The 17,224-nt window shown below is 44.8% G+C and overlaps 1 protein-coding gene across 2 annotated transcripts; it reads left to right on the top strand.

The window, feature by feature from the left end:
* The first annotated feature begins 333 nt into the window (after positions 1–333).
* mad2 (mitotic arrest deficient 2) lies at positions 334–14,957 on the top strand. Of its 2 annotated transcripts, XM_089581517.1 has the most exons (6): positions 347–553; positions 2,241–2,331; positions 3,948–4,094; positions 7,125–7,245; positions 9,488–9,591; positions 14,705–14,957. In XM_089581517.1, exons 2-6 carry the CDS (start codon positions 2,301–2,303, stop codon positions 14,875–14,877), a joined length of 576 nt encoding a protein of 191 aa, XP_089437643.1. In that variant the 5' UTR covers positions 347–553; positions 2,241–2,300; the 3' UTR covers positions 14,878–14,957. The 2 variants fall into 2 exon arrangements, with proteins under 2 accessions (XP_089437642.1, XP_089437643.1); XM_089581516.1 differs by lacking the exon at positions 2,241–2,331 and having other exon boundaries at positions 334–553.
* The last annotated feature ends 2,267 nt before the right edge of the window (positions 14,958–17,224 follow it).

Raw genomic sequence — 17,224 nt, 5'->3', positions numbered from 1 at the left:
CGGCTGCAACGCGAGATTATTTAATGTCGTTAGGCTTTTATGAAAGTCAGTATGTTATCTCTATAATAGGTACGGCGAAACCGTTCGGTGGAACCCATTCTACATCACACTATCCAAACAACAAAGTATGCATGTACTACAGTAAATCATGTAATGTAACTTAATAAAATCTGACCTACTATCTACTATTTTAAAGCCATCACAAAATAGCCCTTAAGAAAAAAAAAATCTCTTTCTGTGACGTTAACGCGTTTAATGGCACCGGCATTGCCAGCACTACCAGCTTTATTCCAAATCGGTGCCTCATTGGTGGGTTGAATAGAATCCCCTACCATTGGTGGCTGCAGCGGCGGTCCGGCCACGGCATCTTAGCGGCGGTTAGACGTTTGCGTTCGAAGTCTAGCTGGTCTAGCTCGAAGCTTTTTTCTCTGCTTTTGAAAACATCAAGAGCTAGGCCGTGATACGCCTTTTATTATGATGCAGAGGTCAGCAACAGTAACTCAGAATGCAATTACCCTGAAAGGCTCAGCCCAAATAGTCTCCGAATTCTTCAGTAAGTCCTAGAGCTTTTTTTCTGCGCGATTTGTCTTGTGCCTGCGAGTAGGAGACGTTCGTGTGCTGTAAGTTTGTTGTACAGTGCGGTTTTTGCCTTTTCATTGCATGCTGCTGTCAGGAACGTGTTGGACAGTCCCGTTTACTGTGGCCGCGCTGACATGCGTCTGCCCGTTGATAGCAGCTGGATTTGGCAGGGAAAAGTGAAGCTGCTGCGCAAGCTGATCATGCCCCTCACTTGCCTTCCTTTTTATTTTTTTTTGTCACGTAGCGAAGACGCTGGCAGGGAGAGCCCAATAGTCTGGTAGCACTGTAATAGCATAACCACTGTGATCGCGACACTGCTGCGAAGGCCAGCATAGCGCGGTTACGTTGTCACATACGAGCGCCGTACCTACCCTGCTTCAAAATGGAGCATTTACTAGTTTCAGAAACGCAGTTGGGACCACTCAGTTACCGGTTGTATTTTTGGAACTTGCAGTTTTTCTTTTTCTACTGGGTGCGACTTTTTTATGTCGTTAACTTAGCATCCAAGCGCGCCTGTAACGCACACAATATGGGCAGAAACCGTACAGCAATCGCATTTTCTCTATATTGCAGTGCTTGAACTGTCGGTCAAAGGCTAGATAAACTTGCATGTGTACCCTCTAATTCCAAGCTCAAGGAGGAGTGGATAATCAAGTTAATTGAAATTTCAGTGTGGTCATGCTGGTTATTCATCGTGAAAATTTAAAGCAGCACGACGGAATGGTGACTACGAAGAAACGCACAAGTGACAGCACTAGCGCTGTAGCTGTTCTACTGGTTGTGTTCTTTCAATCGGTCACGTTTTGTGCGCGGTGTAAGGAAGACGACGGCACACGCTCGAGCCGCATGGCCATCGCTTGCTGCACGCTCCTGGCTGGACAAGCTGATCTCGGAACTGCTGTTGGCCCTGCTGCCGTTACGAAGCTCCCCCGATAAACCCCACCTTACAGCGGCTTTAAATTTGCAGCATAGTCAAAGTTTGCATTACAAAACCTGTGACCAAGGCTGTGGCAGTTTTCAGTGTGCATTTCTGCCCCGATTATTTCTTTTAGTGTACCACTGGTGAGCAGTGATCTTGACTGACGTAAATTGGGAACTGCCCTTGAAGGCAACATTTTGCAGTAGCAACCACTTGACTGTACAGGTACTCTTTTAAGAAATGAAAAAAAAAAATGTTACTTGCATGATTCAATGTGTGCAACGCTTGTAATCGGTATTAGCTGAATGCGCACTAAAATTGGAGTCTATTGAACTTTGCGGGGAAGTGAAGCTACTTCCGGAACATTTTTGGCACTAAGGAAGTAGTAACATTGCTTCACTTAAAAGTCTGTGCTACCTCGCTTGTCAAAAGTGATCGGTGCTCTACAATATTACCGTCAGGACTGGTTCACAAGTTACGTCAGTAAAAATCGTCACCTACCTGTAATGCTCCAAAGAAACCTACGGGACTGAAAGGCACACTGCAGACCATCACTGCTACTTTGTATTCTTCTTGCGTCTAGACGGTTTTTTGTGTTTTGCTTGCCTAGACAAGCTAGATGTGATGGTGTATGTGCTGAAATCTGGTGAAAAACGTTTCCACTGACTGTGAATATTTTGGAACGCTGTTGTTCGCAACCACCATGAATAGGATAAAAGCCGGACATTTTCTCTCTGCACAGGTGTCCCAGCCGCCTTTCTTTGTGTGATTAGAGCTGCCGCTCCACACTGTCACCAGCCGAATGTTTTGCATACCAGACCAGCCACACTTGAGTAGGATGGTTTCTATCGCATCTGTGGTGTTTGCGCACAGATGGCCTGTATGCTGACTGACGATATCATGCACATCCTCGCGTCTCAGCACAAAACGGGTCCTGCACTAAGAGCTCCTCCGCATAAGCAGCACACACTCACAAACATTTTAATGCAGCCTCAGGCAGCACAGCACAAGGTTAGCGCTGCCGTTGGATCATCTCTTGGGCAGCCATGTTGGATTATCACTGGCACCCCTTATAGGTTGTGAAACTTGTAAATAGTAGTGCCTGGGCTGCAGTTCAGTTGTATTTTGTTTGCAGAAATGTCTGAAACTACAAGAGAGTGCGGTATATCTCTAAATCCTCCACTCTTCAGTACCATATTGTGTGGTTTGTATGTGTCGAAAACGAAGGTTGTACCTTTGAACCTTCAATTTTTTGCCAAAGTTAGTGCTAACTGTTGCTATGAATGCTTACCAATGAAGTGAATGCAGATAAGTTTTGGATGGCAAAAGCATTGACATTAGCATAAGCTATATGTGGTCTACAGGAGTAGCTGCCATCTTGGCCATCATTCGCAGGAACTCCAAGGCTTGTGGCTCCACATGATTTCTGTGTGTGTGGTGTTATGTTTGCATGGCTGTCATTTCTACATTTTATGAAGTTAATGTTGCTATATGCTTGAAGCCCTATAGTACTTATGAAGTGGGCTGGAAATTAATGTTGGTCATTAACATGTCTCATATTATCCTCAGCTGTGGCAATGGAGTATTGAAACTGCATTTCATTAGTTCCCTGTCCATTTACCCTGTGCCTTATAGTGTAACAGAGTGGATGTCAAGGGAAGGGAAATCTAGCCGTGAGAGAATGAGGTGGTGGTGGGGGGGGAGGGGGATCACTGGGAGAGGCATTTGTCCTGCAGTACACTTAAACTGACTGATTGTGATGGTAATGGTTGCAAAAAAGTCATTGTTGCATGTATTGCAAGAAATGAGACAAAGTATGTTTACTGTAGTGTGGCTGTTAAATAAATCATGTTAGAACAAAAATACCTGTTTAAAACACTTTTGAACCACATTGAACTGATAGTTACAGTGTGTTTTTTCTTTGCTCTTGCTCATTTTTTTGCATCGCGGGGCGTCACATACTGCTAAAGTTTCTGTGCATTCATTGTCCACCACCACTACAAGCTCCGATAAATTGACATTGTGACACCCTCTTGGACATCACTGGCAGTGACCAAGGAGAGCAACACTGCTACAGTGTGCATGCTGTGTGTAGTTTCATTGGTGTCACATTACGATATTGGCTCTATAATCATGCCTATTCTCTGCACGTTCATTCCAAGCATTGAGGTTCGTGTAGGGACTCTTCAGTGCAGCCAGGGAAGTGAAAAATAGAGCTGGTGGATAGTGTAGCGTTGATTAGAAGTGCCAAGTTTGAACAGAAAAGAAAATATAAAGGCTAGTGAACAGTAAGTAGACATTGCCAAAGAATATACTAGGTGCCTGATGGAAGTCCTCTTTGTGAAATGCATGTGAAGGATCAAGCTTGGCAAAGTATACTATTGTAGATTGGTTGCTGCATGGAGTTGGATGACAGGCCACTTATTCCGTGTTCACTCATTCCATGCAGATTATGGGATCAACAGTATCCTCTACCAGCGGGGTGTGTACCCACCGGACATGTTTACAACCGTTCAGAAGTATGGCTTGGCCATACTCATTACGACTGATAAAGCTCTACAGGGATACCTGGATAATGTTTTGATGCAGCTCAAAGGCTAGTACACTACTTTTGTGCTCTTTTTTATTCATCCCTGTGCAGATGGTGTTGAATGGGAGTATCCAGTCAGATTATGAACAGCAGCCAGCTGTTGTAGCTATAGCAACCTGTGACAAAAGTAATGATTATGAACACTGGAGTAAACTTTTACAATGAGCTCAGGACATGCACATTGGCTAGTTTACACCTTATTGGCAGGGGTTGTTTGCAGTGGCAAGAAGAGTGCAGTGAAACAAGAGGTGTCCAGTGGGAAGCCGGAAAAGCTTTATTGCAAATTGCTTGTGCAAACAATGTGTGTGTCAGGTATGTGAATGTGCTATCGAATGATGGCACTGTATGCCTATGATAGGCATCGGTAGAGCACTGTAGCATCTAATGTCCAGAAAGTTTGACAAATGATGGCATCTTTGCAATGTTACACCAAGCAAGAGCAGCACAATGCTGTGTAAGGTTTTCGTGCAGCATGGGTGCCACATGATTAACCTATCGAGATTCATTGTGTAACAAGTAAATAGACTAACAGCTGAGTGAGCTGTACACAAGTCTTGAAGCAGACCAATAAATTCTAGTGTCAAAGATGTTTGAAACACAAGACGGGCACTCATGGTAGTTAAGGAGAATGTGAAACATTACAACTGGCATGTCGCAGTAAGGACATGCCATCACTACTGAACCTGAGCGTTGAATTAGCCTATCCTATCATTCATGATGAGCTCATGTATGTAAAAATTTGTGCAAGGTGAATACCAAAGCGACTGACTTCTAAATTTAAAGTGAACCCCATGTTGATGCTTGCCAAGAGCTGCTGCGCCAGTATTGAGGCAGATGCTGAAACATTTCTCCAGTGTATTGTCACTGGGGTTGAGAGCTGGGTTCACTTCTGAGAGCCAGCGAAAGCAAAAAAGAATGGAACGGTGCCATTCTCAAAACAGTCAAAATTGAGTGTGCAGAGGTCTGCTGGAGAAGTGATGTTGACTTTGTTCTGAGATCACAAGGAGCTGATATTAGAGCACCGCATGCCCATCGAAGCATTGCAACTTCTCACGCCTGTTCCAGCCCACTCAAGGACAGTTTTAAGCCACCTATTCACCAGATGGGTGTGGGTATTTGACATTGGGAGTGTGCCTCCTGCTGCAGCAACAGTGTCAACTATTGAAGAAGTGCGATTTGTGTGTGTCCCACACCCTGCTTAGTTCCTCACCTCACACTGTTGAATTTCCACATCTTGGTCCACTTAAAGATGTGCTAAGGGGAAGAAATTCCTCACCTATGCAATGGTGGACGGACGGCTGTGCACCCATGTGAAAATGAACCTGATGGTTGCGTTGATTATGTTCGTTATAGCCAAGGTTCATAGTAAGTGGACTGCCCATATTACAGCCAAAAATACAAATTCTGACAGTGTTAGTCCTTTATGCATGTCTGTTTATTCAAACCAGACCCTATTACGGCGCTTTCTGAGCCCTCTAGCGCAGTCAGATGCTCCTCGCCAATACTCCTGCTGCCAACAAGTTGACTTAGGTATGCGATATAAGTAATCGCAATGGAAGCAAACATGGTAGCAGATGGTAGGCCGCCCTCCTCGTCGGTCCTGATCAGATTCCTAGTAGTGTGAGAGTTTTCGTACTTCGCATACTGTTGTGTTCGTCAGTGTATGGCTTTCCGATGTTGGCGTCATCACCACTAAAATCATCCCAGGCCACATGTGTATGATGGTGTTTCTGAGTTCCTAAACTCTCCCTTTTGGAAGCAATTCTTGATGCACTCCGTAGCCAGTTCCATCCATGGGACTTCCGCAGTGGGGAGCAGAGAAATTCAAACTGGGATGTCGCGGTACCTGGTCAGTCAATTGCTATCAGTATGCACTAGTGATGCGCCGCTGACAGGACATCTTGAGCACATGGATTATGCCCATGTCAAATGGTTGGTCTTGGTCGTTATGTTTGCTAGCAGAAGAGGGTGGTCACTGTAGTGAGGGAAGGCAGCATGCCACATGGTTGTAGAGCATGAAAAGGACCTTCCTATTTTTTTTCTTGCCATGTCATGGTTGAACTCAACAAGCCACTCTGTGAACAAATCGCTTATCATCCCCATGCCCTATACCGAGCGGCACATTTGTAGAATAATAAATAAAAAAAAAAAAGTGCATCGTTCAGGCCTTTGTGTCTTACGTGTAGTGTACGAGAACGTAGCTTCCAAAGCATTGCACCTTGCAAGTCTTCTCAATGACAAATGGCGACCACCGGTCGCTGCTGTTCATGCTCGGGGACAGAAAGCTGCTAACATGAAGCTTACTGCACTTTCCATCAGTGCCAGGCGTCTCCCTTCAAGACATATTTTTCTTTCTGGCTGCATATGGTAAAAAACTTTGCCGGTATTTGATACATCCCACATTTGTTACTTATTTTTATTGTTTTGGTTTTTTTTAGGCCACTGCCTAATTTCTACAGGAAGTGGGGAGGGGGTGACACAGAGGCCAGGAGACACACTCGCTCCTGCAAGAAGCAATAGTTTTTGACTGCGGGGCCAAGTTTATAGCACCTCCTCATTTGCTGTTAACAGAGTTGTGCACCCACTAGTGTTTGTTGTGTCTGAGATGCAGTGCCATTGCCTTGTGAGATATTTTGACTCGCACTGCCCTCGTTCATAATAACCGAGCGTTCGTTATAACTGCAGTCATTATAAGTGAGCTTGACTGTATAATAATGTGCACACTAGCCAAGCACTAGTGCAAGTGCATTGATTTAGGAGGGAGTTATGTTGGTTAATGGTAATTTTATGTTTTCATAAAAGTGCCTTGAATAAGTCTTTTAAAAAAAAATACATTCTGGTTTTCCATTGAACACACCTTGAATAACTGCAATAAGTGGGCTGCTTAGGGAAATTAGAATGACTTTTCTTGCCTTATTCTTTTTTCTTGCTATTCGTCATTATAACTAAGCAGTGGTGTTAAGGACGTGTATGACATTGTGATTAAAAAGGTTCCTATACTCTTGTCTTGATTGCTTGGCTTTGGGCTCATTACAGAGTGGCTCGAGGCCAAAATTGTTCACCGGGTGGTGCTGGTAATCTCTGCTACTAGCACCAAGGAAACTTTAGAAAGATGGGAGTTCCGAATTCAGTCAGAGGAGGACATCACTGAGAACAGGTAATTGTTGATATGTGAAAACAAGCATTGCCAAAGCGGAAGAAGTGAAATTAAAGGCAACAGCACCCTGATGTCCTGATGGCCATATGGCCTTGTTCAGTGATGCTATTTTCAAAAACCATTTGCTTACAAAGGGAAAAAGTGATGCATGGAGCATATGTATATCTTGGGCAGCTCACCCTGCATTGGGTTTACCTCATGAGTTATTATTTGCATGTGCAGCAACTCCACAAATAGGGGCATAAAAAATAAAGGTTTTATCTTTTGCAATTACACAAGTGGAATCATAGTTTCTCTGGCCCCTTTTTATCATGATGCTCAGATAGTGTGTTGAAAGGTGCGTTTTTCTCGTTACTTTATTTCTTTCATACTCGTGTTGCTTCAAAGATTTTTGAAATTTCTTGTTTCACCAACATAAGCAGCATCACAGTTGCTACAGGAAATTTTGCAGATAATTCCTGGGTAACTTATCTTCTCTGAGATCGTTTACTTGTACAAATGGCTCTTTCAGCTTGCTGGAAGGGGTGTGGGTCACTTGAATGTTGCAGTTACGTAATATTCTTGCGTTTTGCTGATGCACAGATGTAGTGAGTGGCTGTGCACTTTTCTTTTCCATCGTGGCTTCTGGGGGAGGGGCTGCAGCGTGCCACCTGTCCTTGCACCTGCTGGGTTTAGTAGAGCATAGCCTTCTTAATTGCAACCTCAGCACTGGTCCAGATGCTGCCTGCGTGGCCTATTGCTGTTGATAAAGGTAGCTGTTTGGGCGAGTTGGTGCATCATGACAAAAAGTGGTGCTCGATCAGACAGGACAAAACGAAGAGCGCATGTGGTGTCCTCTTCATTTTGTCCTGTCTGACCTAGCGCTACTTTTCATTATGCCGTTGAGCTTGTTGTACTGATGGTTGTTATTAAGTAGCAGGGTGAAGCTCATTTTGGGTCATTGAAGTGCTTTTGAAGCCAAACTCAAGACTGGTATGCTTAGTCTTGCTGGCAAAGAGTACTAACAGTGCTTCCAAGAAATGGGGGCAATGTGATCCTGCCTGCCAACAAGGGAAATGCCGTGTAAGTTTTTGACTGCACTCACTATGTGGAAAATATGTACGTGTTTCTACGAGGTGGACTGGCATGTTGCAAGGCTGGTTTAAAGGGACACTGAGGAGAGCTCTATTAATAATTTTTTTATAGCAAAATCCGATAGTTCGGCATTTCATGGCTTTGTTGCCACTTGGCCGGCAGCGAAAGATGCATTTATTTCTAAGAAATTTGGATTCGAAGTTGAAAAAATTTTTCCCGCCACTCTGATTCAAACTTGGGACTCTCTTATGACGACACAGGACTAAGTGACGTGAAACATGACGTGCACATGACGTAACGCAGACTCCGTGATTTCTGACGGCCAGCAGAGCAGCCTAGCAGCAGCCGAAAAGAAAGCTACCGCCGGCCGCACGTTGAAGGCATCTATCGGCTATTGCGGCCGTCGCTACCGTTGCTTCTTTAACGTTTGCACCGGCGTTTTGCCAGCGTTACGATGGATCCCGTTCTCAAAGTCGTCAACGAAGTTCTCGCAAATAAACACCTTTAGCATACCGTGTACCTTGTTACCGTTAGCGGAATACTGGGAGCCCGCCTACCGCCGGTGAGCAGGCGCTGATTGGTCCCGATGCTACAGGTGCGCGCGTAGCTGCCGGGTACGTGGCACCATCTGACGACTTCAAGGAGATTTGCGCATGCGTTGGCTGCGCCTCAGTGATTCGGGGCTTCTCGTGTCCCGGTGTTACTAGAACCATTGGTTCTAGCAACACTGTTTTGTCCTATGACGTCATCACGCTTGTACTTGCGAGTTTGGCCTGTGGCGGCGATACCTGTATTTTGGTTCTTGCTCTTTTCTACGTTAAAAGAGCTTTGTTGTCAGTATGAGTGGTGTTTTTGTAATCAGGAGCTGGTATTCTGTCGATACAAGCCAACTTCAGGCCCAATTTGTGGCCCTTTTTTTTCGCTTTGTCTACACGACTCTCTGCCCACAGTGACGGGATTTGAAGGCGCAGGCTCCTTTCCCAAGCAATGTAGCCCTAGTAAGCTGAGCACCAGGCCGGGCCATAGCTTGTACCCATTTTGAGAAAACCGGTGGGTACCCGGCCGGTGGCGGGAGTCGAACCCATCACCTCCCGAAGTCGAGGCGGGGGAATCGAACCCCCGACCTATCAGCATGTAATAATTATGATTGTTTGTTTTTTTCATGCAGTAAGCCTAAGGAAAAGGAGTTGAGTGAGATCCAGAATGAAATCAAGAACGTCATTCGGCAAATTGTGGCTAGTGTCACTTACCTGCCAATTCTGGAAACATCATGTAAGGACATTTAATGTTTTTTTTTCTTTTTACGTATGTCCTCCAAGTGTTTAGGTCTGTGTTTTTGTAATGTCATTAATGCAAAGTCATTAGTACCGGTCCCATTATGAAAAAAGCTGACGGTGTGTGTTAGTGTGTGTACCCACAGATAGTACAGAAAATCGCAGCGATGGCAAGAAAAATAGGGTGACGTCACCAAGCGGCCGTATGACACACGCAGCAAGCCGAACACCGCCACTGGCTGACCTCCATGTGGTGGCAGTTTTCCCGACAACATTTGTACCAAAATTGCCACACAGCTGTTTGTCGTACAGCGTTCCGGATAGTGTCATACGATTTCTCGTTGCAAAAATAGGGTGACGTCGCCAAGCAGCCGTATGACACACGCAGCAAGCCAAACACCGCGACTGGCTGATCTCCATGTGGTGGCAGTTTTCCCGACAACATTTGTACCAACATTGCCACACAGCTGTTTGTCGTACAGCGTTCCGGATAGTGTCATACGATTTCTCGTTGCAAAAATAGGGTGACGTCGCCAAGCGGCCGTATGACACACGCAGCAAGCCAAACACCGCCACTGGCTGACCTCCATGTGGTGGCAGTTTTCCCGACAACATTTGTACCAAAATTGCCACACAGCTGTTTGTCGTACAGCATTCCGGATAGTGTCATACGATTTCTCGTTGCAAAAATAGGGTGACGTCGCCAAGCGGCCGTATGACACACGCAGCAAGCCAAACACCGCGACTGGCTGATCTCCATGTGGCGGCAGTTTTCCCGACAACATTTGTACCAAAATTGCCACACAGCTATTTGTCGTACAGCGTTCCGGATAGTGTCCTATGATTTCTCGTTGCATATACGAGTAGCTTACATGTGCTAGTCAAGTTGGAGGCTAGCTTGTAACAGGGATTCAAACCGACGACGTATGCACCTTCAGTTGTATGCCTTCCCAGACTTTTTAACCCCTTCCCTTAAGGCATGGTTGAGGTGTCCACCGGGATGACAGTTACTGTGCCATTTCCTTTCCTCAAAAACCAATTTTTGTATCAACATTGTGATGCAGCCACATATCGTACAGCGTTTGGGGGGGTGTCATAGGCATGCGGGTGGGTGTCAGTACACCCAGGAACAGTGATGCTTTTGCATTACCACACGTAATTAAGTGCCTGTGTGGAATTTTTTATTTTTACCTCAGTATGATCTTTTCTTTTTTTTACATGGTAATGGTGGGTGCAGTACGGCTTTGTGGCTAATAATAATCTTGGCACAGTTTTATTTTATTTGTTTATTATGTGCCCAATAGGAGTGGATGGAATAAGTAAATGTAAACATTGTATGAAATACTAGCACAGTATTGAAGCATGGGTAGCTGCTCAGAGATGTGCTTGGAAATGGCCGTTGGCGTAGCTATAAATATTATTTGGGATTCGGGTGGTCAGATGATTTTGGAGCTTGGGGAAGAGTTTAGGGAGCGAACATCTCTTTATACAGCGCAACCCCAATGTTAACGTTTTTCATGGGGCCATAGAAAATTAAACATACCAGTCGGGAAGCAGGCATGAAAAAAAAAAAAATTGCCTGCTGCCTTTTTTTTGTTTTTTTCTTCTAGCAAGGGAAATGCACTTCTTCGGAATTTGCAAGGCTTTGTGGTTCTCTCGATCGTATGCATGCACAGAAAGTCCTAAACGACCTGCAATGGCTGCTTGAGCAGCTGTTTATTTATTTTATTTATACAAGTACCTGCAGCGCCCAGGGGCATTATTTTATTTTAAGGGGCATTAGTTTCATTTTGGTGGCAGGGAGGCAGCAGCGGAGTGGGCAAACGCACGAGGCGGGCAAAGTTTGGGCATGTGTGCGTGTTTCTGCACTATTTTCGGGATGGCCACTTTTATCCTACACAATCCTTGTCTATTGGTACCTAGAAAGTGCATTTTTAAGCTGCAGGCGACAGGGAAAACTCAGAGTACAGAAACACCTCAGAGCCAACATGCGCAACAGTGCTGCACGTGCATAGTTTCGTTTTCGCGCCTTCAGTCATTCACGCTCCCACGCAGCGGCAATGAAACTGCACTAACAGCCACAACAAGTTTCACTCCACCCATAAGTGTGCTCGGCGTCAGCCGTGGGTGCAACATGCCGGGAGGCGCCAGTACATGGTGGCGGCGAAGCACTGATGGAGTATGAGTTTCATTTTGGCTGTATCACCATTCCACACATGCTAATTCCACACACGTTCCACACACGTGGCTGTTAAAATTGCCGGCACATAGTGCACCACTACCAGGAAGGGACATTTGCTACATAGCATGCGGGAAAGCTGCCATAGTTGCAACGTGACAGTAGAGTTTGTATTGCATGGGTTTCTGCTCCGCAGGGGCATCTGCGGGGGATGCACATGACCTAGGGCAGCCCTGGCCGTCCATGTCGGATAGTTGGCGGAGCTCCCTCGGTCAAAAACAGACATTCCCCAAGTCACGGGGCCGTAAACAGTTTGATCTAGTTTTTCACTCCATACAAACACAAAATTAAGATGGCTTTCATATTACAATAGAACTGTAGAAAACTTCTAAACAACTACAGTGACATAAGACATCCTAGGAACACACGCTTTGGACGAAGTCCATGAATGAAGTAATAGCTGCGCAGAAATAACTTGCACAGGCAGATCAGTTTTAAGCAATATTGTGGTGTCAGCTAATGCTTGTTCATGGTTCCATATTAAGTGTATGCAAGCTTAGGTCAGATTAGGTTCTTGGTATTGTAATAGTCTGAAGAGGCCAAAGAGAATTTGACGAGTATGAAACAGTGTACATACAATACTACTAAATGCAACACAACAGACACGTGCCTGCAGAGGAGACGTGCTTCACTGCACTGGAGGAGGGAATGCCGGTTTCAGTGTCAAGCGCTCTCATTGCCTTGTCAAGGCAGCATCTAGTGGAAGCTTTGCCATTGAAGCACCTCCCATGCCTAGCAGTGTCAGGGTGTGTCCTGCAACTCTACCATTCTTGCTCAGTGCTTGTGACAAGTTGATTGCACGCCACAGCAGCCTGTGCCACTTCTTTATGTGGTTTGCCGGGGTTAGAGCATTAGTTTAACACCTTTGATCACTTGAAATAATCGCATAGTTTGTCAATAAAGGTAGCGCTTTCCCTCAACGGAATTTTTTTGCCAATGATTCTTTTATATTTTTTTGCTATGCTTGTTTAATTTGAACACCTGCATAATTCAGTTTTTTTTTCGTGGCACCAGTAACTTCGAATAGTTGTACTTGAAGCTTAAATCTGCAAAGCAGGATTGACTGTTGTGGGTTTCATTACAATGAATTGGGGATTGTACACCCGGCCAAATCTTTTAACTGGCACGATTTTTGCATCCCTAATTGCACCTTGTAAAAGGCTTCTCTCAGCTAAACTGCTGGCATATTCAAGCTGTAATTTGACGTGTGTGGTGGCATTTGGTGTTTTCTTTTTTTTTTTAATATTATGCTTGAGTGGAGTAATTGCTTGATTAAATCAAAATTATTAGTACTCTTCATCGTCTGCGGCTATGAAGAGCCAAAAGAAGGGGAATACGTAGCAGTGGTTCTGGTGGTGCAGTCTTGCTTACTCTGGGTAAATGACTTGTCTAGCATGGGAGGAGGAGTAGTTTACCCAGAGGAGGAAGCGAGATGAACCAGAACCATTGCACCGCAGCGGTGGCCTAGTGGTTTGAGCATCCGCCTCGCATGCGTGGGGTGCGGAGTTTGATCCCCAGTGCCGCTGGGTATCCACCGGTGATACAATGGGTACAAGCTTCCCCTGGCCTGGTGCTCGGCTTAGTCAGGGTGAAATGCTTGGGAAATGGGTCTTTGATCCCACCTTGAGCAAATGAAATACCTTGTGCCATGGCGCTCTTTGGCCGCAGATGCCTTTGTGCCATAAAAATTCACTATCATCATCATCACCAGAACCATTGCTGCATGTGCCACTTGTTTTGGCTCATGGTAGTGCAGACGATGCAGATTCTAATAATTTTGATCCAGTCAGGCAAGCACTCCACTCAAGCATAATATGAAAAAAAAATTGATCACCAAATGCCACCACGCTCTTCAAATTACAGCATGAATATGCCAGTGGTTTAGCAGTGAGAAGCCTTTTATAATGTGCATTTAGGGTTACATGAATCATGCCAGTTAAAGATTGGACTGGGTGTATATGTCCAGTATTACACCAGAAGTACATTTGAAAGTAGAACATTTGCAAACAAGTCGTTGGAAAGTAAGGAACAGAGTTCATTTCCTTAACTTTAGTAACTTATCAACTCCAGGCTTGAGCTAAAATTCAAAACCTTACAAAGTGAGAAAAACTTGTAATGAAGGAAAATGTACTCGATATCTTTTACAGCAGTGCTCTAAACATTGCTGTACATGATTGTCAACTAATAGTAACAGAGGTGTTAATCAAGTGTTAATGATACAATCATGTTTTTATTGAGCACCTTTTTAACATGTTCGTAAACCATGCCAAGCATTGTTTTGTGGTAGGATGGCATAATGGCACTCATATTTGGTGGCTAGTAATGCAAATTTGTTCTAGAAAAAGCTCGGTTGTGCTCATTAAGGCAGTTGTGTAGGTAGCACAAGACTGTTGCTTCAGTGTCATTGCCTCTCATGTAGTCTCTGATGGTTGTTTTAACACTACGAACTCTGTACACAGCATAGCTTTTTATTAGAAAATGTATGTAACAATGAGTGCTGAAGGGCGTGTACCATGTTGTTGCAAGGAATGTCCACTAAAGCTTTCATTAGTGATAGCAGTGCCAAAATACACATCCCAACATGCAACAGATTTATTGGGACCCGTTGGGGTTTCACAAATGCCAACTGCTGTGTATTTGCCAAAGCCAAAACTGATTGCACATTGTATGCCTAGCAAATATGGGGCCTTTATTAAACTGAAAATTGCTATCAGTGACACAGTTCGTGTCATTTACTGTATTGTTTTCATTAGATGTCCATATGACTCATTGGGCTTTTTGACTAGCATGCATTCCCCATGATGTTGCATTTCAATGAGAACCAGCACTACAATTTTGGAAGAATGTTTTCATTTTGTCACTTTTATTTCAGGTGCATTTGACTTGCTGATCTACACTGACAAGAATGCTAAGCTGCCCAAAAAATGGGAAGATTCAGCTCCCTTGCTCATTCCTGACAGTGAAACAGTTCGTCTCAAGAGCTTCTCAACTACTGTGCATACTGTAGACACTGCAGTTTGCTACAAGAACACCCTGAAGATGTAGCTTTTTTTTTCTATTCAATTGGCATGCATTTTGTGACATTCTTTGGATGACAAAATTTACGCTCTTTTGCTCATGCCTTTTGCTTTTGCCTGTGTCAGTAATTTGCACCATGAATCACTTCTGCTTTGGCAAGAATTGTCATGGTCCTCTTCATCAGTCCTCTGCATCAGTCATAGCACTACAGGCCTGGCAGTGTTTGACTGAATAATTCAGTTATTCAGAAAAAAAAAATAGGAAAGTGCTTCGCAGGCAGAGATCTAGTCTGTGGCCCTATAGGCAATGGCCTCATCTCAGTCTGTCAGCCAGGTTTAGCCAACACAGCGGATTTGACCCTGTAGGGGGGCAGTGAGGCAACTAGAAGAGAGTGCAAGTTGGTATAAAAGGGAAGGGGGGGTGGGGGATATGGGTCCAGTTTGTAGTTGGTGCCATATAAATACCTGGTGTCGAGTGTATAATTACATGGCGTCGAGCGACTGAAGCGTGGCAGCAGATATTGGTACCGTGCACCATGTAAGCAGGAGAGAAGACAGGAGAACATAGCTCAGCAGCCTCAGATGCCCGTGGATGGGGCTTGGCAGGCCGTATCATCCCCAGAAGTACAGTTCGAAAGCCTTTTAGCCAGCTCATGAGCATGGCTATTACTGGGGATGGCAGGGTGTCTGGCTATCCACATCATGGTTACTATGGTAGAATTGGTGGTATGCTTCATTGTAAGGAGTGAAGGGCTAAAGAACCATTGAAAATTTGACATCACAGCCATTCCTACATCAAATATGTAAATTTATCTACATCAAACATTCTAGAAAATAATTGTTCGTTCAGGTAATTTTTGCCCAGGTCATAATTGGCAGAAGACGTGACAACTCCACACTGTAAATATTTGAACAGTAAACTGAGTGTATGCATAATCTGTGTATTCAGGCAATGTAGTACTAAAGAAACTAACTTCGCTAGCTTCCAATTTGTATCTGTAGAACTCAGACAGCTACCATGAAAAACTTGGGAGACGCGGTTAAGCTCTGCCTTAAAAGTTAAAGGTGCACTGAAGAGGAATCTGAACTCACTGCGGGAACTCGACCTACACGTTCCAAGCATTCTTACAAACTTCGAATTATTGTGCTGTGCGGCCGATTTCCATAATTTAAATTGGATTAAACGTCCCGGCTCCCGCCTCATTTTGAACTCGCCGCAGACGGTAGGAGGAGTCGAGCAACCGTTCAGCCAGTCCCGTGGCGGCTTGCCGCTCTGCCATCGGCGGAGTAATACACAGTGATCGGCGAAAGCAGAGTCCACGCGTATTTTTATTTCCGTTGGCCTAATTTGCAGCTATGTAGTCTCTGGCTGGAACTATTTATTCACAGAAACCTAAACAAACAAAATCAAAGCGAAGCCACCACGCGACTGCCTGAAAGGCACTCCACGCGTTAGTTGACTCCTGCTACCATATGCGGCGAGTTAAAAAAAAGGCGGGAGCCGCCACGATTTAAATTAGGGAAATTGGCTGCACAGGAAATAATTTGAAGTTTCTAAGTATGCTTGGAACGCGTACATCGAGTTCCGGTGGTAAAAAAGACTAGTTCAGATTCCTCTTCAGCGCACCTTTAAGAGTGAAACGTGATAGCGTACCCTTGTGGTCGAGCAAAATGTGTTGAAGGTGCACTAAAGAGGAATCTGAACTCGTTTTTTTATCGTGGGGACTCGATATACACGTTCCGAGCATTCTTAGAAACTTCGAATTATTGTCCTTTGCGGCCGATTTACATAATTTAAATCAGATTAAGTGTCCCGGCTCCCGCCTTTTTTCGAACTCTCCGCAGACTGTAGGAGTCAACCAACCTTTCAGCCTGTCCCGTGGCAGCTTGCCGCTCTGCCATCGGCAGATTGACACGTAGCGATTGTGAAAGCAAAGTGTCCACGCATATTTTTATTTCCGTGAGCTTAATTTGCGGCCATGTAGCCTCTGACTGGATTTGTTTACTCAAGGAAAGCTAAAAAGCGAAAGCGAACCTGGCCCGCGACTGCCTGAAGGGCACTCCACGTTTTGACTCCTACCGTCTGCGGCGAGTTCAAGAAAAGGCGGGAGCCGGAACGTTTAATCCGATTTAAATTATGTAAATCGGCCGCGCAGGACAATAATTCGAATTTTCTAAGAACACTCGGAACGTGTAGATCGAGTTCCTGCGGTAAAAAGACGAGTTCATATTCCTCTTCAGTGCACCTCTAAGAGTGAAACGTGATAGCGTACCCTTGTGGTCGAGCACCCGTCTATTCAGATGGCACATCAGCATTCAGGGGATTAAGGTGCAGACTCTGAAGAAAGCCCCACTCTAGTATACGCTACTGCCTC

Source organism: Amblyomma mixtum, chromosome 3 (genome assembly GCF_055824585.1).
Source record: "Amblyomma mixtum isolate Tamu chromosome 3, ASM5582458v1, whole genome shotgun sequence".
NCBI classification, from domain to species: domain Eukaryota; kingdom Metazoa; phylum Arthropoda; class Arachnida; order Ixodida; family Ixodidae; genus Amblyomma; species Amblyomma mixtum.
Note: the sequence above shows the minus strand (reverse complement) of the source record. Positions and strands in the feature narration are given on the sequence as shown.